The sequence below is a fragment of the Carassius carassius genome, chromosome 14 (genome assembly GCF_963082965.1).
Source record: "Carassius carassius chromosome 14, fCarCar2.1, whole genome shotgun sequence".
Classification (NCBI taxonomy): Eukaryota; Metazoa; Chordata; class Actinopteri; order Cypriniformes; family Cyprinidae; genus Carassius; species Carassius carassius.
In genome coordinates, this window is record NC_081768.1 from 30,904,322 (window position 1) to 30,926,571 (window position 22,250).

Here is a 22,250-nt window from a genome sequence, read left to right on the forward strand (position 1 = left end):
ACTGCACTGATATGTAAACGATCAATTCAAACTTTGTTAATAGATTTGGTACAGTTTTCCCCCAGAATAATGTCAAATAAGTTTAACTCTTAACTGATTACTCCTAACAAGTAAATAATAATTAAATTAAGGCTTGGTTTCCCAAACAGGGCTTAGACTAATAATTAGGACATTTAAGTAGCTTTTAAAAAAATAACCTAGAAAAAAACATTACCAATGTGCATTTTAATAGAAAACAACGGCACTGATATACTTTAAGAAATGTCAATAGAAATTGCTTTCAGTTATAACAGCTAAAACATACATTTTAGTCTAGAACTAGCGTAAGCCTTGTCTGTGAAAATTGGAAGTAAATGCCAAACACACGTTATTGTGTTTTTAGATTCACGTTTCATTGAAAAATGTGCTTGTCACTCTTGAGGCATACCAGTGCCTCAAGTGCACAAAGTTTCACTGCCCACTTTGCCCAAGCAACAGGCCATCTTCTGTCCCATTTATCCTGGGTGGTTGTACATGGCAGGAAGTAGACCAAATACTTTTTATTTGTTACATTAATTATGTATTGGTGTTCATTAATAGCCAGTTAATATTGACAAATGGTAATATTTGTTCACATTTTTTAATAATACTTTTATTAGGCTTCAAAATATATAAATGCCACCTCTTGTGTCACAAAGCCGCACATTGTCATAGTTGTTACTGTGGCAAACCAATATTATGTTGGAGAGACTTGGAAAAACACCTCCTTAGACATACCACAAATATAAGTGCAGAAAGACCGTCAACCAGGACAATCACACGACATGAACAATAACCGTCTACTGTGGCCAGTGCAACAGGGTTCCAAAAATCCAGCATGGCTGATAAACAGCAGCACATCAGCAGACCATTGACCGTGGCCAATGAACTGGGGGTCCAGCCATCCAGTTTGGTCCATATACCAACTGACCAGCCATTCACCATGGAATATGAACAGGGGGGACCAGCCGTCTGCCGTGGTCCATATACCAACTGACCAGCCATTCACCATGAACCAAAAACAATGGATTCTACCATCTGTTGACCAGGAGCAGGGGCTGAGACATCTTAAAACAAGTAAAAAATTAGTTTATGTTCTAAATGTAATGTGACTTTATACATGAACAATTTGCAACGGCATATGAAAAAAGAAAGCATGCAACTGAAAAAATGGACATATGTGCTGATTGTCATCTTGCAAGTCAGTGTATAGATGCAGTGAATGGTATTTTTGCAGTTGCCAAAATTATTTCCGTGGGCCTCCTGTTCCTGTTCATGTAAATCAAAAACTGAGAGGTCCAAATGAATGTGAGGTGGATGATTGCTTGTTGTTTTATGATGTAGCAGGTAGGAGTAGGCATTTAGAAACACCTGTCATCTTGAGGAAGATACATTGACTGAGCTTGTAAAGCAGAGATGGTTTACAGAAAACAAGAAAGAAAAAGGATGCAGCAGACCAAAGTGCCCCCTTGCTGTGGGTGTTAAAATTGGACCACCCAAAAAGCATTATGCGTCTGTCTAGGAGAACAAATCTTCATACTACAGTCGATTGGGAAGGGTGATGGTTAAGTATGATGCCCAGAGAAAAAGCTGGCATTGTCCCTGTGTTAATGCATAGATGTCATGTCCACATAAGTGTGTCGCGAAGTGGTTTCTCTTTCAAACTAATAGACTGCTTTATAAATCTGTTAAATCAATTGGACCAGATGAAGATAACTTGGATGAACATCAATCAGGCAGCAAGGAAAAGCCATTTGGACTTGGGAATGAACTTTTGCAAAGAATTTTAAAGTATGTCTTGGATAACAAGCAGTATCCATCAAACCTTCCTGAAAATCTTTGCAAGGGATTGTTTGATCCTCCCCCACCAAAACACATTGTGTCATCAGAGAAGTTTTGCACTGAATGCTGTTATAACTTGCCTCTAAGTGACCCCATCCTGATCACAGCAAAAGCTAAGATTGAGACACTGACATGTGTCTATGAAGGTAAATATTGTAAAATATCTTTCTAACTAATATTACAGCATGTTGGTATATTCCCATCTACGTATCTAATAATTTAGTTTTATTCAGGAATAAGCACATACTTCAAGAAATGTCTATGATGTGGAATGGAGTACCGTTACCAGCTGGCAAGATGGAATCCACAACTTTGACAATCACATTCTCTGGGGTCTCCACTTATGTTTGTATTTAAGGGCATCACTCCAGGTATTCATCGACTGGCCGCTTGAGGCTGGCTGTGAAAGGGAGTCAATCCCATATACTTCCTATGTTAAAATGCCCAACTTTACAGCAGAAAAAAAACATGTTTACAGCCTGGTGAAAAAAATGAGTTTGGTCTATATAGCTAATTTTGCCCTTCATGACAACTGTGAGGGGGATTAATTTTTTTTACAACCCATCCGTTTAAATTCTATTAAGCCTTAAAGTTCTGCGTAATTAAGAGCGTAGCCACTTGAGTGACAGGTGGTTTTGCTGCTGCTGTCACCGCTGTCGTGCTAGGTGGGCGTGGCTTCAGTGACCAGCCCCCGCCCTTTTTGCCCATTTTCAATTTTCCAGGAGAGTCGCGCGGCGACGATCCGCTCTGCACACTTTGAGCTTCAAAAACACTCTTCAATAGTCTATGGGTGACGTCACTACGTCCATGTTTTTATACAGTCTATGGTCTTAACCTAATTAAGTATCTCTTTAGACACAGAACATTACAGCATGTTGAATTATTATTATTATTATCATTGATAAATAACTCTGCTTCATATTGTGGAATCATTACCAACAGCGAAAATTAATTATATTTATTCATTGTAGTGAATTGTTCAATGTTTGATGTTAATACCTGTAACAAATTATAACACTTGTTTATATTTGCCAATAGACTCATGCAATCATGCAGCAGGCAGAGTTTTCAAAGCAATGGAACTTGCGTTTGGTTTGATGTTACCTCCACACAACCGTCTGTTTCATGGCTACCTACATTTTGAAGTATTGGTGCAACATGACAACAAATATTCATGCAGCAATTGTGGCTCTCATCCTCCTGTGATTATTATGAATCTTCATACAAAGGAAGTGTTTAGCATGCCAGGAGGTAAGACAACATATATATAAAAGCTATTCTGAAAATATTTATTTTTATGGTGAGGGACAAAAAAATGTGTGTTACCTTTTACAGTGAGCGAGATACCTGATCAAGCTGAGTATACTGGGAAAGTTAATGTGAAAGACTTCTGGGAGTCTGTGTCCTTGAATATAATTTCTTCCAGGTTTGTAAATGGTAAGACATGGATTTCCTTTGCCATTGAACTAAGAATCAGAACGTTTTCAATCAATGTCTGGGGTATGTTGTAGTCCAGGTAAAAATTAAAAAATGTTTAAAGAGTTAGTTGACCCAAAAATTACGTTTGTACGCACAAATCCATTGTCTACCAGTAAGTGTAAAATAAAAGGTTGTGAAAAATGCCCACTTTCTCCCTCAATTGATGGACACTAGTTTCATGTCTATATCTTCCTGATGAAGAAAGTTATTACAAATAGAAAGTTAATTTTGGAGATACAATTTCCTAATCAGCCACTTGGGGTAAAAACAGAGGTTTCGAAAAATGTCCACTGTCCCCTTCTCTTGATTGACACTGGTTTCATATCTATATCTTCTTGATAAAGAAAGTTATTACAGAAAGAAAGTTCATTTTCAACATGCATATCCATAGTCAGCCACTAGGGTAAAAAGAAAGGTGGTGAAAAATGTCCACTGTCCTCTTCTATTGATTGACACTTGTCTTATGTCTCTATGTACCCGTTGAAGAAAGTTATTACAAAGCAAGGTTAATTTTGGACATGCAATTCCCTAATGAGCCACTTGGGGTGAAAAGAAAGAAGGTTCGTTTGGGCAGAGAGAGAGTGAATTGATTCGCTATATGTAAACAATATTCTTTGTTGTATTTTCCCGTCCAAATAATAGTTGAAATATATAAATAAATAAATAATCAGTCAAACTCAATCGAATTGAATGAAGGCTTTCCAGTTGAGTCTGATTCAGCAGTCACTCTGATTATAAACAGAATGCATGTAAAGATAGCAACTGTGGCACTACACAGAAAGACAAAGCTTTTCTAATATTTTTCTGAATCAAATATTAAAGAAACGACTTCATAAAAACTAAATTGGAGGCTGTCTACAGCAGCCGTTAAATGTTTGAAACTATAGCAAAGGAAATGATCAGGTGGGACCACAAACATTCATATGTACGTGACAAAACAAAAGTAAAGGATACAAAATAAAACACATGGTGCAGTGTCACCTGTTACGATGGTATCTGATATGGGCCACAGTTAAAAGGTCCTGTGAACAAAATAATATCTGAGAAGGAAATCGGCATTTAGACTACATTCATCTTTGGCTTTAAACGCAGCCTTGATTTCACACAGAGACTTACTTTCTGGTGCAATTTAAACTTGCTAAACCACTTAAAACGCTTTCCACACAAATAACACCAATAAAGTCTTACATCTGCATGACTTTTCATATGTCTCTGTAAGTGTGACGGGAAAATAAACTTTTTATTACACTGATCACAATTCAATCGCCTTCCCCCAGAGTGGATGCGCAGATGACTTTTGAAACTGCTCCATTTCCTAAACATCTTCCCACACTCGAAACACTGCGGTTTCTTTCCAGAATGAGTTTGAAAATGACATTTCAGGTCTCTTTGATTTGTGAAACCCCCCTCACACTTAAGATATGTGTAAGGCCTCTCTCCGGTGTGATGCCTCGAGTGAGTCTGAAGATTTCCTTTAAATCTGAAACTCTTTCCACAGTGATGGCATATGAAGGGCCTTTCTCCCGTGTGAATTATCTTGTGAGTCTTGAGATTTCCTTTACGTGTGAAACTCTTTCCACAGTGGTGGCACATGAAAGGCTTCTCCCCGATGTGAGTTATTATATGATTCTTAAGGTCTTTCTTGTCGGAGAAGCTCTTTCTACATTGATGACATACAGGACAGTTCTCTCTTGAGTGAATCCTGCTGTGCTTATTTAAGGTCACTTTGTGTCTGAAACTCTTACCACACTGATCACATGTGAATGGCTTCTCTCCAGTGTGGATTCTCATGTGATACTTTAGATTGCCTTTTTGTGAGAAGCTTTTTCCACACAGTTTGCAAGTGTAAAAGTTGTCTCCAGTGTGTACTCTCAAGTGGATAACAAAGGACTCCTTATACGTAAAATTCATTCTGCATTGAGGGCACGAGTAAGGCTTCTCTCCAGTGTGAACTCTCATGTGAGACTTGAGGCTTACTTTATAACTGAAACTCTTTCCACAGTTAGGGCACGTGAAAGGCTTTTCTCCAGTGTGAACTCTCATGTGATACTTTAGATTTCCCTTTTGCGAGTAGCTCTTCTCACACAGTTTGCAGGTGTAATTCTCTCCAGTGTGACTTTTCATATGAGCGTTAAAGGTTGGTTTATATGTGAAATTCATTCTGCATTGAGGGCACGAGTAAGGCTTCTCTCCAGTGTGAATTCTCATGTGAGTTTTGAGACTACCTTTATGACAAAAACTCTTTCCACAATGATGGCATGTGAAAGGCTTGTCCTCTGCGTGAATTCTCATGTGATTCTTAAGGTATTTATTTAATCGGAAACTCCTTTCGCACTGCTGGCATTTGAAAGGCTTCTCTCCAGAAGCTTCTCTTGTGTGGGAATTAAGGGTTCCTGTCATTTGAGCTATATTTTGTGAGGAAGTATTTTCAGACTGTGAGCAACTAAAAGACTTTTCTTCAGTTGTGAAGTCAAGGTCTTCCTCTTTCATTTCATTGAGTACTGCCCTCTCCTCTTTCAACGCTACCAGATCTAGGACAGAACGAAACAAATACAAGATAACCTCAGTTTAATGACACAAAGTAACAGACATGAAAGGATTGAAAACAGAAACCCACATGTATGCTGGATATCATACCCGCTGAACTATTAAAAGAGTCAGGATTTAAGCCCCACCACAGCACAGAAACGTACAACTCAGTGCATATCTCTTCCTCTGCTATTAGGTGTTTCAACAAACCAGACCACAACATTCACTTGGAAAGGGAGTTATTTTATTTGAATAAACCTTTCTGGACATGGACAGTATACCGTACACACAGCTTCAATGGAAGGACTGAGAGCTCTCGGACTAAATCTAAAATATCTTAAACTGTGTTCTGAAGGTGAACAGAGGAGGTCTTACGGGTTTGGAACGACATGAGGGTGAGTAATAAAATAACTCAAAACTAACTTCGTTTCAGCCTGATTTTGTTCAAATGACGTCATATCAGTTTGTTTGTTTATATAATGCTTTTTATACACTTTTTTACAGTATAAAATAGGAAAATAGTGTGTCAATAATGCAAAAGGACAATAGCAAACACTCAATTTTCAGTTGAAGGCAGTCCATCATTGAATCCAGTGATGTCATCATCCAGCTCAGTTCAGTTTAAATAGTGTCTGTGCAATCAAGTCGATGATTGCTGTAAATCAAGTGAACGTCGCTTTATTGTTCATCCCAAAGAGGTACAGAATCACTTTCACAGACCTTTACATTAAATGTTCCCTCCTGGTGAAATGACCTGCCCAACTCAGCCTTAGCCATCTTCAAGAATCGGCTAAAAACACACCTCTTCTATCTTTATTTGACCCTCTAACTACAGCACTCTCTATTCTAATTCTATTCTTTATTAAAAAACAAAAAAAAAAAAAAAAAAACATGTCCCTTTTAGACTTGCACTCTATTAATTTAATAACTGCTTGTATTCAATTAACAAAAAAAGCAAAAATAACACTAGCTTGCTCTATTATTTTTCCATTCTATTGGTGTTGATTTTTATTTATTTTTTATTAAATAATAAAAAAATTGCTAAGTGCACTACATTAAGCTAACTGAGACTTGTTATAGCACTTTGATTGCTTCCATTTTCCTCCTCTATAATTCGCTTTGGATAAAAGCATGTGCACAATAGCTTAATGTAAATGTAATGTAAGTTCAGCTTTGGAAATGGAAACTAACCTGTTTGTTCCTTCATTTCTTCATGTTTCACTCTGAATGAGTCTTCAATCTTCAAGTCTTCACGCTCTTCCTTAATAAACGTCATCTTTTTATTCGTCACATGGATCTCAGTTGCTTCACCAGGAGTTTTTCTGCATCTTTGGTGACTCTGTAATGTTTAAGATAAATAATTAATTATTAAGAATAATTAACAAAAATAAATATAAATCCATAGTAAATCTCTAGCTCCTGGTTTGGCAGTCAGTGCACTGGAATGGTGTTGGTTAGAGTGTTAATTAATGGTCTTAAATTAAATAAATAAATAGCCAATAATTTAAAACAGAACTACAAAAGATAACAGAACACACACAGAATGTCATAGGTCTGTAAATATTCTCAATACACAAGATGTAATCTCGCTGCATGTAGGCCTACACAGTTTTGACCAGCAGGTGCTGATTGGAGCGCTTCAGATCAGTAAATCATTGAGCGCTTCTGTGTTATTACAAAAAAGATAAAAAACAAAAGATTCATTACGGCGAAACGAGACACACTTATTCTGTTACTCATGTGTGGATTTATTTTACTCACAAATAATAAATAAAAAAGTCCATTAATGTTAGATAAAACATACCAATGTTACATTAAATTATAAATTGTGCGTTGTGTGCAAAAACTATGAAATGTATTTTATAGTGATTGACACGCAAAAACAAACCTTCAGCACAGAGGAGCGCGACGCAGACGTATGACGTCACGTCACCAGTCCAAAATAAAAGTCTTTTTTACACGCAATTTAAATTCGAAACACATGGCACTCAGTATCGGTTGAATGAATGCTTTGCTTCGTTCATATCTTCTAAATATATTTGGAATATCAGAGTTATGATCTAAACATTTGTTTAGATATTTTATACAAAATGTATGTTTTTTTTGTTTGTTTTTTTTACTCAAATGATCTATATTATCTATCTATCTGTCTATATCTCTATCTATCTATCTATCTATCTATCTATATATATATATATATATATATATATATATATATATATATATATATATATATATGGACTCTCTCATGTACATTTCAGTACTGTTACATGTATAAAATCTGCTTTAATACTCATGTTATTTATTATCACGTTTTTTTTTTTACTCCTAAACCACATTTGCACTACTTGCATTTTAATATATGTATATCTGGTTTAAATAGTTTTTCTGCACCCAAACATTGAGACTGAATCTTGCACCCTTTTATTTAAAAAGCTCACATAAAGTTTATTTTATTTGCTGAGGACTGTATAATTTACCAGAGGCCTCTTATGTATGTATGAGTGTATGCAGTGTGAGTGCAACCGCGACAGCAGCTTTCACACAGAAAGTGGGTTCCATTCGACCCTAAGTGGACTGCGAAGTGGACTTCACAGGATATTCAGCCATCTTGAGATTCCAATCTGAAGGGAGCGAACATGTTCAGTCTGAAGGGCACTGCAAACGGCACAGGAAATTAGGAAACAATACATCACTTCGCAGGAAGTGGAGAAGGAAAATCACCATACTGTTATTGTGCACTGCATCAGTTAAAACTAATCATGGAGCAGAGCCGTTGAAAGAGTTTTGCAATAGAAGGGTTGCAATAAATATTATCATTATGCAAATTAGAGTATTTATGAATGGCTAAGGTGATGAATGTTACATTTGCATATTGTAAAAAAGCGGTGAGAAACAGCTGAGGCTCTTTCATTTTTTATTTGACTGTATTTACCTAAGAAGAGTTAAATATAAGGCTGCGTGTGGGAAAGAAAGTGCACAAGTTGAGACCACTTAAATCTGTTAATTTTCTAAACATATACATTTTGACTATATTTATTAGATACGTAATTGTATATGCATTTTATATACATTTACATTTTAAAGTTAAATAAAGTACGATATTTATTTATGTTATATCACAATCTGCGTGACCCCGTCATTGACATTCTTTGATGAGATTATTTGATTATTGTCAGCGGAGTCCAATTCAATGGATGTCCAGTGCTTAGGGAGTGAAGAACAGTGAACACTGTGAAGGGACCCTGTCAGTCAGAACACACCTACAATTAATAATGGTTAACAGAGCTTAGGTGATATTTTGTTACACTGAATATTTACTTCAATAGCAGAATCTTAGCATTCTTTAAACATCTATAATGCTGAATTAATTTTCACACTCAGAAAAGCCCTTACTTCACCTTCAAAATTATGGCTGATGGAATACACCCCAGAAAACAACAAAAACAAATACTACAACAAAAATATAATTCTATTTTATATTTTTACATTAACAATGTTATTTATATTCTGTTTATTAAAGCCAAGTATGAATCTCATCAAGTTAGTGTTTTAAGCATTTTACATTTATTACAAAATAACTCAATGCAGAAACAATTTAAGCTTTTAAAAAACAATTTTAACTTTTAAAAAAAAATTTTTTTTATAATTATTCGGTTCATCAGTTATCGAAGCTCAGTAAATACTGGTCTAAGGCACAGAAATGTCTGTTTTCTTTGTAATTTGATTTACTCACGAAAAACTCCCACAGATCATGTTTTCAGACCATTTCAAGTCTTATTTTGATGTAACAAAGTGTTAAGGAGACAATGACATTAAACTATATTACAGTTAACAGACATCCAAAGTCTCCCGGAAGTTCCGGGAGTCTTCCGCATATTGAAAGCGGCTCCCTGAGACCCGCAAATTAGTTAAAATCTCCCGGAATCTAGACCGAGCGAGCAAAAGCGCGCATGCGAAACAGATACTGTGTTTCAAACCGTGTAGCGCACGCACGGCAGAGAGAGAGAGGGAACGAGAGACCTTGCGAGTGTGTGCTAATGTGCGTGTATGCGAAGCGCATGTAAGACAGAGAGCATCCTGATTGGCCTGTTTCTGCAAATCAACCAATCAATTGTCAGCGTGGGCGGGCTTTTATCTCTTCTCCTGAACAAAATTAATCAGTTATGTCTATCTAGAAACACTCGGAGCACCATGGCAGAGGGAGAGTGCCACAAAACAAAAAAAGAAAAAAGTATAAGACACATTTTACGGCAGACTACACGAAAGTGTATAGGTGTCAAACATAATGACAGTCTTGCTCAAGCATTGCCCATGGCGGGTTATATGATTGCAAAAGGCATGTTGAGGTGAGTTGACAAGTTTCATTTCATCTGCATATTATTCAGGCTAGTTGCCAAGGCTACATGAAAACAACAAACTCCTTAGACCTGTTTAAAGTTGCAATGGAAAATAAATAAAAGCAGTTTACATAAATTGTATAAGCAGATTATATAAATAGTAAAAGTAATCTACATATTTAAACATAATTAACAAATAATTACATAGGCCTATAGCTTATAGAAATAATATTTTATGCTTTTATATCTTTTAGGGACCACAACATGTTAGGGAGGCTAAGCGCAGGGAAGGCTGCTCCAATATATCGCCGTTCTCCCATTCAGATAGGCAAAGTCTCACTGAGAAGGTGACTACCGCTGAGATGTTTTTCCTTCCTTTTGGGGGGTTCTTCGGGATACCTCCCTGAAATGACTTTTTGCAGGTTGGGATGTCTGAGTTACACTGTATTGAATTGCTGTAAAAATTACAGCATTATTTTACAGCCGCCGGCTGTTTTTTAATAATACAGCATATTGCTGTAAACTGCAATGCATTCAGGGGTCACGTGTTGGTTTGGCTCAAATTTACAGAATATTGCTGTAAATTTCAAATCTTCAGAGCCACATCATTGAATCTACAATGGTCGAGATTAATGTTAAAGGCAAGAGGAGTGATTCACAACTGTGGTAAGTGGTAATTATTTTTCATGTTTGGTAACTTGTAGAATATGAAGGTATCTTCATTCGCTGTTTATATTGGTAACCCCAGATTCAAGGGTTGATGGTCAAAGGAACGTGCTGAGTGTGCTCTCCTGAAGTCAACAACAATCTCCTTCATCTTCCCCACGTTCAGAGAGAGATTGTTGTCACTGCATCACCCGGCTCACCTTGCTCCTGTAGTTTGTCCCATTTTTGTTGCTAATGAGACCCACCACAGTCGTGTCATCTACAAACTCGCTTTGTAAGCTCCTCTCTGTGTGGTGTAAACAAAGTTGGAAAGTGTATGTGTTGGTGTATTTTTGGAAACACACTCTTTAAGTCAGCATAGTTGAAATCCCCAGCTATGATGAGAAAAGCATCGGGGTGTGCTGTCTGCTGCTCACTGATGTGCTGATGCAGGTCATTTAGTGCATCGTTCCTGTTGCAGTTGTTGTTGTTCGGGGGAATGTAAGCCGAGACAAGCAGTATGGCAGTATATTCCCTCGGCAGATAGAATGGCCGGCACTTAATAATCATAAACTCCAGAAGGGGTGAGCAGTATTTGCAGATCACAACAGCATTGCGGCACCACACATCATTGATGTAAACACAAAGCCCGCCACCGCGGGTTTCTCCTCCCCACGACGAGAGCTCTGTACGTTCAATAGCATGTCAGCTGATCGAGCGGAATAGCGCAGTCTGGAAAGCTGTTGCTAAGCCATGTTTCTGTAAACACAAAAACCCAACAGTCTCTTATAGTCCTCTGAGTTGAACGTAGTAATTGGATGTAGTCCAGTTTATTGTCCAAAGAGCGTACGTTAGCCAGTACGATGGTGGGGATTGTAAGAGACCGTGTGCGTCTGCGGCTGATTATGGATTGCTCGTCAACTGAGTCTTCCTCGGTCAGAAGGAATAGGCAAATCCAATGCTGCAGTTTGAGAGTTTATTGAGAAGAAGTCAGGTACATGGAGATGATGTGGATTTACAGGTATCAATATGACAGAATAGGTGTGTTTGTGTGTGTGTTTGTGTGGTTATCTGAAACAAAAATACAATAAAATGTATGTTAGTAAACATGTAGGCTATGGTTACCTACAGATGCATAAAGAAATAGCCCGCAGCAGAGGTGGAAAGAGTACAAAAATATTCTACTCAAGTAAAAGTACCATTACATTAATAAAATTTTACTTAAGTACAAGTAAAAGTACCAGTCTAAAAATCTACTCAAGTAAAAGTAAAAAGTAGCTCATTTAAAATTTACTCAGAGTAAAAATTACTTAGTTACATTTTAACAGTGGGAGGGAGTCAAAAATGGGACAGGCCAAGAGTGTCGAACTCAGTTCCTGCAGGGCCACAGTCCTGCACAGTTTAGATTTAACCCTAATTAAACACACCTGATCCAGCTAATCTAATCATTTAGGTTTATTTGAAAACTACATGATATGTGTGCTGGAGCAGGGTTAGGGCTATGGCCCTCCAGGAACTGAGTTTGACACCCCTGGGATAGGTCTATTAATCTCAAACTAGTTGTTTTTAATTAAAGGAATCAGTTATTTAGAATAATAAAACATTTGGGCTGTTACCAGGCAAATCAGTATCAACAAACTCATCTTTTAATGCAGAGGAAATGCAGAAGATTCATTGGAAGTGGCATTTAGATGTATTACACTGTTTAGTGCAGGACAGGAATGCATTTAACCTGCAGTTACAAATGCATGAATAATGTTTTGATATACAAGACATAAAATGTTGAATACTCATTTGAAATGATAAGAAATTCATTATTTAAAAAAATCAAAAGATACTTTAAATGTGAAATTAAAATGGCCAGTATGTGTCAGCAAGTCACTGTTAATAAGTGAGTCATTGCGATTGAACCGAATCATTTAAACAGTTGATTCATTCAGGAACGAAACACTGTCACGTTGCTCAGAGACGCAAAACTGTGCTTTGGTGGCTGTGTTTGGAATTATTTTCTGGTGTAGAAATAGAGCTAAAAAAGGCAATATGGTGTCTAAAACGCAAGTCTCTTAATTAACTTGTTTACTGAACTGTTATATATATGTATGTATATATTCATGATGATTTTTGGAGGAAAAGACGGCCTTCTTTGTGTGATTTTGATTTAATATATGAAATTATATAAATATGTTAATTTTCTGCCCCTATATCTTCAATTTCGTGATCATTCTAAATGCATTTTAGGAGACTGAATCACACAGTGAAAGAACGCACTATAAATGCGCGCGCACATCATTAAAACAAAAATAGCACACTCCTCACCACTGTCTTTTTGGCTAATTTGTGCAAAACCTCTTGCTAAAATGTCAAAGCTTCATTTTAACCACCAATGCAACGATGCAATTATTTAGCTTACCTCTACATTCTTGCGAAGGGTTGATGTCTTGTCGAGATTTTATAAGCTGCTAGTTTGGTCTTCCTAGGCAAGTACAGCTTACACTGCATAATAGAGCATACATATGGCCAGGGGTTCACTTCATTTCCTTCGAGTTCAACTTCAGAATATGACGGGGTTTCGTTTTCAGCGGTGTCTGCACCACTACGTCTGCATCTTTCTTGTGATTTTAGCGCCAGTTTGCCCTCCTGCCCATTATTTACTGACGTAGTTTCCAGGGAGCGATTTATTATTATTCTTTTTTTTTTTTTTACTCAGTAATTAATGTGTTTTAAAATGTAGCGAAGTACAATATTTTAAACAAAATATACTTAAGTAAAAGTAAAATTACAGATTTAAAAAATTACTTTAAAAAGTATTAGTACACAAAAAAGCTACTCAATTACAGTAACGCGAGTAAATGTAATTCGTTACTTTCCACCTCTGGCCCGCAGTAAAACCGCAGTAACACTATAAATGAACTTGCATGAATGCCATAAATCTCCAAATGGTGAAAAGTGCCAAAACATGCGAATTATATACTGAATATAATATCTGCAATTATTTGCAAGGCAATAACTAAAGTATATACAGTAGATGGTCACTTTAGGAACACTTATGGAACGTCGTAGTGGCATCAGCAGTATAGCAGTAGGGAATAAAACAATTATAACAACTTTGCCACAACTCTGCAATAAATAAATAAATAAATCTGCAATAAACGCGTCATTCATGCAAAGCCGTACTTACATTTTAAGAACGCACACAGCACTTCTACACACAAGACTAGCGTAGGATTAACAAAGGATGGCAATTCTCTGCACCGTGAATACTGCTCTCATGGCCCTGGACCACACGAAAGTGAAAGCGCCTAGCGCAACCGCGAGCTGGCAGAACTACATTTCCATTCCACATCCATTCTGGGTAACGTAGTCTATGTCAGGGCATGGACTTTTAACAGCCGCCACTGTATTTGCCTGGCAAATACACTCATTCAAAAGTCAACTAGTTTGAAGATGTGCCACTTAAATCCTCAGGCATTTCAGGGAGTTCCACCAGTTTGGTTACCGGGCGACGTAGATACTGTCTTTAACCTTCACCTCCGCAGCTCGAACAACACCATCTGTCCCTGGGAAAACCTTGGTGATGGTTCCAACAAGCCAAAGCCCTCTGGGAAGGTTGGAGTCAATGATCATCACAATTTGTCCCACAGTAGCATTATCAGTGGATTTCCTCCATTTATGCCTCAGCTGAAGCCCTGGAAGGTAGTTCTGGACAAAGCGTTTCCAGAAATGATCACTGATCATCCGGCTGTGTTTCCATCTTCTGTTGGAAAGGGCATCATGAGGGCCGTATACTGCCTGTGGTAATGCAGCATCGCGCCGCCCCATAAGCAGCAGGTTTGGCGTGATAGGGTCAGGATCATCCACATCAGAGGAGGCATATCTGAGTGGTTTAGAATTAAGGAGCCCTTCAACTTCTATGAGAGCTGTTAGGAGCACTTCCTCTGCCACAACTTGGTCTTTCAGGATGCCTTGCATGGCTGATTTAAAGGATCGGATTTCCCTCTCACAAGCTCCCCCGAAATGAGGAGAGTATGGTGGGTTGAAATGGAAGTTGATAGTCTGCTTAGCCAGTTGTTGCTGCAACTTTGGTGCCATGCTCTCAAAAGCGCTCTGTAGTTCTTTATGGCCGCCTCTGAAATTGGTGCCCCGGTCAGACCACAGCTCATATGGCTTCCCCCGGCGTGCGATGAACCTGCGTAATGACATTAAGAAAGAGTCAGTATCAATGCTAGAGATGAGTTCTAAGTGGACGCATCTAGTGGTGAGGCATTTGTAGATGATTCCCCAGCGTTTCTCTCTCCTACGCCCAATCTTAATCCGGTATGGTCCAAAACAGTCCATGCCTGTAGACCAGAAGGGTGGTTTGTAGAGTCTCAGCCGAGATGAAGGAAGGTCAGCCATCTTTGGTGTAGAGGGTGAGGCGCGCCATCTCCTGCAGTCCACACACCGGTACTGATGTTTCTTTATGGCCTGGCGACCTCTGAGGATCCAGTAGGTGCGGCGTAACTCTGCATAGAGTCTCTCTGCACCAGGGTGAAACAGCTGAACATCATAGTGCTTTATGAGGACATGAGTCAGAGGGTGATCGGGTGATAACACGACTGGATGGAAGCTGTCAGAGTCTACGTCTGTAGCTTGATGCAGGCGGCCTCCCACTCTGACTAGTCCACTGAGGCTGTCATACTCAGGGGAAAGGGCGCTGAGACGACTGCTCGGGCAAACAGGGTTCCCTGCTTGTAAGGCTTGGACCTCCTCTGTGAAGCTGTCCTTCTGCGCAGATTGAAGCAGCTGGGTCTCTGCCTCCAGGCGCTCATTTGCAGTGTAGGAGGTGGTAGCTGCCCCTTGCAGGGATTGGTGAGTGGCCAGAATCAAATCATCTAAAGATGTGTACTGCGCAGGATTTGGCAGACTTGGTGATACATTTGTAATGCCACAGAAGGTGGTCTTTCTGAGTTCTTCACTGCCACATTCTGAGAACTCTGTCGGGGGCTTTGGCCAGGTGTCAGGAGTCTGTGTGAGAAAGTGTGGGCCTTGCGACCATTGGCTGGAGACTGTGAGCTCTGACAGTGATTTCCCTCTTGTGATGTCATCGGCTGGATTATCATCAGAGTTCACATACCCCCACTGTTCCGAAGAGGTCAGGTCCTGTATCTCACAGATCCGAGTCCCCACAAAAACTTTGTATCTGCAGGAGCTGGACTGGATCCACTGAAGCACTGTGGTGGAATCTGTCCACATGTAGACTGAGTGAAGGGGTAGTGAGAGCTCAGTTTGGAGTACCTTGGCCAGTTGGGCTCCAGTGAGCGCAGCACACAACTCCAGTCGGGGTATTGACACCTGCTTGCGGGGCGCTACTCTGGAGCGCGCCATGATGAATGAGGTGGAGATGTGAGCCTGCTGCTCTGTGACTCTGAGATTGAGCTCCATACGCCTTCTCTGAGGCGTCACAGAAGATGTGAGCCTCATATGTCGTACTGTTGCTGTTGTGAGGAGGAGCGTAACATCGGGGGATGGTGATATACTGGAGATAAGACAATTCCTTTTCCCATTCGAGCCAGGACTGAAGCAGGTTTCCTTCTATGGGCTCATCCCATCCTCTCTCTGTGCTCCACAGGGCCTGCACAATGACCTTTGCTCTTGTAGTGTAGGGGCAGATATAACCCAATGGGTCATACTGACTCGCCAGTACTTTGTAAACATTGCGCAGTGTCACAGTTGTGTAGGTTACAGGGCGGTGCTTGTACCCCAGGACGTCAGTGGTGCAGTGCCAGAGCTTTGCTCTTGTAGTGTAGGGGCAGATATAACCCAATGGGTCATACTGACTCGCCAGTACTTTGTAAACATTGCGCAGTGTCACAGTTGTGTAGGTTACAGGGTGGTGCTTGTACCCCAGGACGTCAGTGGTGCAGTGCCAACTGAGACCCAGTGTTGACTCCTGAGGATCAAGACTTTTAAGGTTTAGCCACAGTTCACAGCTATCTGATCTGGCCGTACCTGGCAGATGAGCGACCACCTCAGGGATGTTGCTAGCCCACTGACGTATCTCAAATCCACCTTGAATAAGCAGCTCTCTCATTCTGTCAATGAGCAGTTTGGCCTCTTGTGGTTCAAAAAGTGACTGCAGGCAGTGGTCCACGTAGAAAGCTGTGTGGACAGAGTCGTAGATGTCTTTGTAGGTATCACTGTGCTCCCTTACATGGCTCTGAAGGGCAAAGGTAGCACAGCAGGGACTACACGTTGTCCCAAAGGGCAGGACTATCCACTCATATACATCTGGAGGCCTCTCAGTTTCACAGTCTCTCCATAAGAACCGCAGCAGGGGGCAGTCTTCAGGGAGCAGGCGGATCTGGTGAAACATGGCTTTTATATCTCCGCTCACTGCTACAGGATACTAGCGGAAACGCAGGAGGACACCCAGCAGTGTAGGCCCAAAGGGGGTCCTGGCAGGAGGTAGTGGTTAAGAACGGTCCCCTGGAACTCAAAGGAGCAGTTAAAGACTACCAGAGCTTTATTGTTATGATGTACAATGTGATGTGGTACATACCAAGATTCAGCAGAGCTATGAATCTCTTCAGGAGTCAGCTTTACCACATAACCAGAATCTATCAACCTCTTGATCTCCTGGTTGTATTTGAGTGCCAGGTCAGGATTCTTAGCTAGCTTACACTCAATGGACCTCAGAAGGCCTTTAACTACTTCAGAGGAGACATGCATCTATGGGAAGTCCTTCTTCCTGAGCAGGGGGGTGGCGTATCGCTCTACACCATCCACAGGTACTTTTATGGTCTTGGCCTCTAACATGGCTATGGCTTCTCTGTCCTCCTTTGAGCGGGTGACCTCCTTCCCAGGTCTAAAGAGGGGAGCATCTAGTTGCCACAGACGCTGTACATCCTGTTGAAGGGCAATGGAAGGAGAAAAGCATGATATGTTCAGGCAGTGCACCTCCCCCTGCTGTGTAGGCATACTGCAGCTCGGTCCCTGGATGGCCCATCCGAGCTTGGTGCAGACGGCGACAGGTCCTTGGGCTGAGCCTCGCAGGATAGAACGAACAGGAGTTATGAGGTGAGCATTGTCAGAGCCGATTAACACAAGTGGCTGTATCTGATTGAATCCTTCAAGCTGCACTCGCTGTAGGTGATGATACTTCTCCTTTAAGAGCTACACTGGGCATGACTGTTCAGCTAGGCTGAGCTGTTGGGCGGTAAAGGCACGTGTTATCTTATAACGTATTTTTGGCTTGGCCTTTGGGGACACCTGAAAAGAGACATATCCTCCTTTAATATGAATCACATCTTGACGAATAGTACGCAGGGACAGAGTTTCCTCCTCCTGGATTAAGCCTAACGACTTGACAGCAGCAGGGAGTATAATGGTTTTCTCTGAGCCATCATCAAGAAGAGCATATGTGTCCAGAGATTTACTTTGATGGTGTAACTGGATGGGTACAACCTTAAGCATTACACGGCTAGAGTGACAGATAGGAGCCAAAAACACTCGGCTGGTGCTCACTGTTAGGATATTCGGGTCCCTCCTCTTCGCTTCAGCTAGGTCATGAAGCACTAATAAGTGCTATTCTCCACAGGTGCTGCACATCTTCTTAAGAGTGCACTGCTCGGGGGTATGTTTACGGCCACAGCGCCAACATCTGGATTTTTCCTTTATCCAAGAAGCTACAGCTTTGAGGTCTAGCTTCTTAAAATCTACACAGCCACTGAGGTAATGCTCTGTCCCTTCACAGTATGGGCAGTATGGCTTAAATTGCTTCTTCTTAGAGGAGGGGAAAGGATTAGTAATATGCACCTTAGTGTTTATCTCCGGCTGTGTTTGAGCGGGATCTGAGCCATAATAGATGGATGTAGACTTACTCTGTACCCTGGACCCTGCAGAGGCTCTGATATTGCCCCTCTCTGGGCGTGGTCTGTCTGAGGGCTGTGGTTGAATGGTTTGCTGTGATAACTGTAAAACTTGGGACTTCCGCTCGAGCCACCCTGAGAAGTCGTACATATTATAGGTGCAACTGCTGCCAGTGCATATGATACCACGGGTGATGCAGTGCTCGATGAAACTATCTCTGTAGCTAGGCGGAAGCTTAGTGAGTAACCTGTCTACGTGTGAACCACACTGGAGCTCACTAGCTGCTACATCGTCCATAGTACTGAGGAGGCCTACTAGGCTGGACAACGCCAGGGAGAAATCTTCAAAGGCTTGAGGATCCCCTGCCTTAATAGGAGAGCAATTAAGCATAGAACTCAGTTCACTCTGGATTAATTGCCTGGGTTGCCCATATCTCTGCTCTAAAGCTCTCATTGCACTAGTGTAGGGAGTGCGGTCGTGAATATAGCGTCTGGCCACTTGTAGCGCACATGGATGCTCTAACTGGTCTATCAGAATGTGATATTTATACTCTTCTGTGAGATGAGCATGTGGCCCAAGTAGGCTGTCCAGTCCTTTCTTCAGTAATACAAAGTCACACTCTCTGCCTGATTTGAATGTCACCAGTCTAAGTTTCGGGATGCCATATGAGGATGCTAAGATCATCTCCATCAGGTTTGGCTGGGTGGCTTCAGCTGCAGGAGGTACCGCATCTTGTGCAGTATATGCAGCAGGTAGTGAAGGGTAGGCAGAGACTGATGGATAAGCAGCAGAGTAGTAACGGGCTGAATCAGGAGGTGGAGCAGCATAAAACTGGCTACAAGTCTGCGGCACTGAAATCCCTGGTGGTGGCTGATACAGTGATGCTGAGACTGCAGGGAAGTCATGGGATTGTGCAGAGAGTACCTGGGTGGAGCAGCCTGGAGGCTGCGGGTGTTGGTAACTCTGACTGTATAGGGGCTCAGCCTGATGTGGATCAAGCCTCTGTACCGATTGGGCTACTTGAATGACAGGCTGTGGAGCCGGCTGAATCCCTGGATGGGCCACAGGGATTCTCAGCTGGGAAACAGGCTGTGGCATGGGCCAAGGGCCCGACTGACCCACGGGCTGAAATCCAGTATTCACACTGGGTTGCAGTAATGGCGGTGTCACTGGCGGTTGCTGAAGCACAGGTTGAGGTACTAGCACTGCGTCTAGCTGCTGTGCAGGTTGAGCAACAGGGTTAGAGGACAGCGACACTGTCTGAGTATTTGATGTAGGTTGAATAATAGGGCTAAAGATAGTGAAGCTGATTTTGGTGCTGGGTGGAGAATGGGATTTGCATTTCGCAGTGGTGAAGATGCAAAAGGTTCTACTGGCCTTAATAGATTCACAGGCGTTCTAATGTCCTGCCTCTCTGCTGCTGCCAGGACGTGTAGTTGATCAGTAGTATGGATGCTGCTCATGGCCACACTGCTATGCTGTGGTGTTTGAAGTAGAGCAGGAAGCGAAGCAGCTCTATCTTGCTGTTGAGCATCACTCTGAGTAGGGAGAGGACTGCATGAATTGCATGCTCGCTCCAGTTGTTCCACACGCTTGGTTAGTGCACCACTGGTCTCCTTCATAGTGATTTGCATCTCATTCATTGTTTTCAGTACACTGCCCCAAGCTGCCCCAACCTCTAACACTATAAATGAACTTGCATGAATGCCATAAATCTCCAAATGGTGAAAAGTGCCAAAACAGGCGAATTATATATTGAATATAATATCTGCAATTATTTGCAAGGCAATAACTAAAGTATATACAGTAGATGGTCACTTAAGGAACACTTATGGAACGCCGTAGTGGCATCAGCAGTAGGGAATAAAACAATTATAACAACTTCGCCACAACTCTGCAATAAATAAATCTGCAATAAACGCGTCATTCATGCAAAGCCATACTTACATCTTAAGAATGCACACAGTACTTCTACACACAAGACTAGCATAGGATTAACAAAGGATGGCAATTCTCTGCACCGTGAATACTGCTCTCATGGCCCTGGACCACACAAAAGTGAAAGCGCCTAGTGCAACCGCGAGCTGGCAGAACTACATATGAACACATCCATTCTGGGTAACGTAGTCTATGTCAGGGCACGGACTTTTAACAGGGATAGGTGGCTTGTGTGGGTTAGCCGTTAGCCTAGCCTGGATACCTGGATACCTCTGCACTTACCCCTCTTCTGCTTGCTCTCATGCCGCTTGTGGCACCTCCTCTGTGGGCGAGATGCAGCAGTGGGGGTCGGTGATAATGTAGGCCTCTGGAGCAGACCGAGATCCCACAGCTGTTCCGCGTGCATGGAGTTTAACTCTAAAAATTAGGTTCTGCTGACATCCAGCAGAAACTCATGACTGTATGCGCACTTAAAGGCAGGTAGACACGATGACATACAAAAACACTGCGACTCACAAGACAAAAAACATGAAAACACTGTTCTGCTGGGACAGAGAGAAGCGGCTGCATGTGGACATGTGGATCTTGGATATAAGATGGTTAGACGATATATTGTTAGATGATTCCAGGCTCCAGTTGAATGTACATCAAAAAAGGACTCAGCTGCAAGTACTGCTGCCAAAAAGAATATTTTGAAATTATGGATAGAAAAATCCACTTCCATAACTTTCACTTGGCTATTATACTTCAGAGGAATTGTCTTGCTGGAAGGTACCATGGCCAGGCTCAATGGCGCAAAGGACAACACTATTCGGAGTTGGACAAATGTTGCTGATATGTTGCTAGGTGGGATGAAAAGTTGACATCCCTACTATGCTTCACTGATTTTTAGCACCTTCATTTTTCTTCCTCCTTTTCTGTATAAGTGGACGGCTTCATGGCATCTGTTTGTACATAGTTCTTTTGAACCGTGACTTGTGATTAATTTCTGAAAGTGAAATTAATCTGAATAAAAATGTTGATCACAAAAAAAAGATGCCATAAAGAAAAGACAGAGCACAGTCTAATTGATGATATTGTTCAGGGAACAGGTGAAAGCCAGGGAAGCACTCAGGAGTCTATGGTCTATTCCGAGGCTGCCTCATGCGAAATGATTACAGATGAGATTTATCCTGAACATGTAAATGATGACATGTTTCTAAAAAATCTGGCCCTGTTCAGAGGTGGGTAGTAACGAGTTACATTTACTTCGTTACATTTACTTGAGTAATTTTTTGGGGTAACTAATACTTTTCGGAGTATATTTAAAGATGGGTACTTTATACTCTTACTTGAGTAAATTTTTGGGGAAAAATCTGTACTTTAACTTCGTTACTGTGGGCGACGCTCCTCTCGTTACTTTATCTTAATGCAATAAATGTTATAAATGCTTCAGTTTATTCCAAACGCGCCGTCTACTTTTCTCTGGGCAATGAGCGATGCCCATTCGCAAATGATTCATTTCTTTTGAGTCAATTCTGTTCAAAGGCTCGACAGTGGCGCCCCCAGAAAATTTTAACAGGGGTGGCCAGATGAGGCCACAGTAAATCTTGGGGTGGCACACCAAAATAA

General features: G+C 41.0%; 2 protein-coding genes across 3 annotated transcripts in view; both read right to left on the reverse strand.

The window, feature by feature from the left end:
- The window catches only part of LOC132157493 (uncharacterized), a 194,840-nt gene that overhangs the window by 168,171 nt on the left and 4,419 nt on the right, over window positions 1-22,250 (reverse strand). The gene's annotated exons all lie outside the window — the stretch shown is intronic.
- Window positions 3,626-7,516, reverse strand: LOC132157487 (gastrula zinc finger protein XlCGF26.1-like). The gene is made up of 2 exons (XM_059566847.1): window positions 7,060-7,516; window positions 3,626-5,870 (listed from the first exon to the last, which is right to left on the reverse strand). Exons 1-2 carry the CDS (start codon window positions 7,142-7,144, stop codon window positions 4,399-4,401), a joined length of 1,557 nt encoding a protein of 518 aa, XP_059422830.1. The 5' UTR covers window positions 7,145-7,516; the 3' UTR covers window positions 3,626-4,398.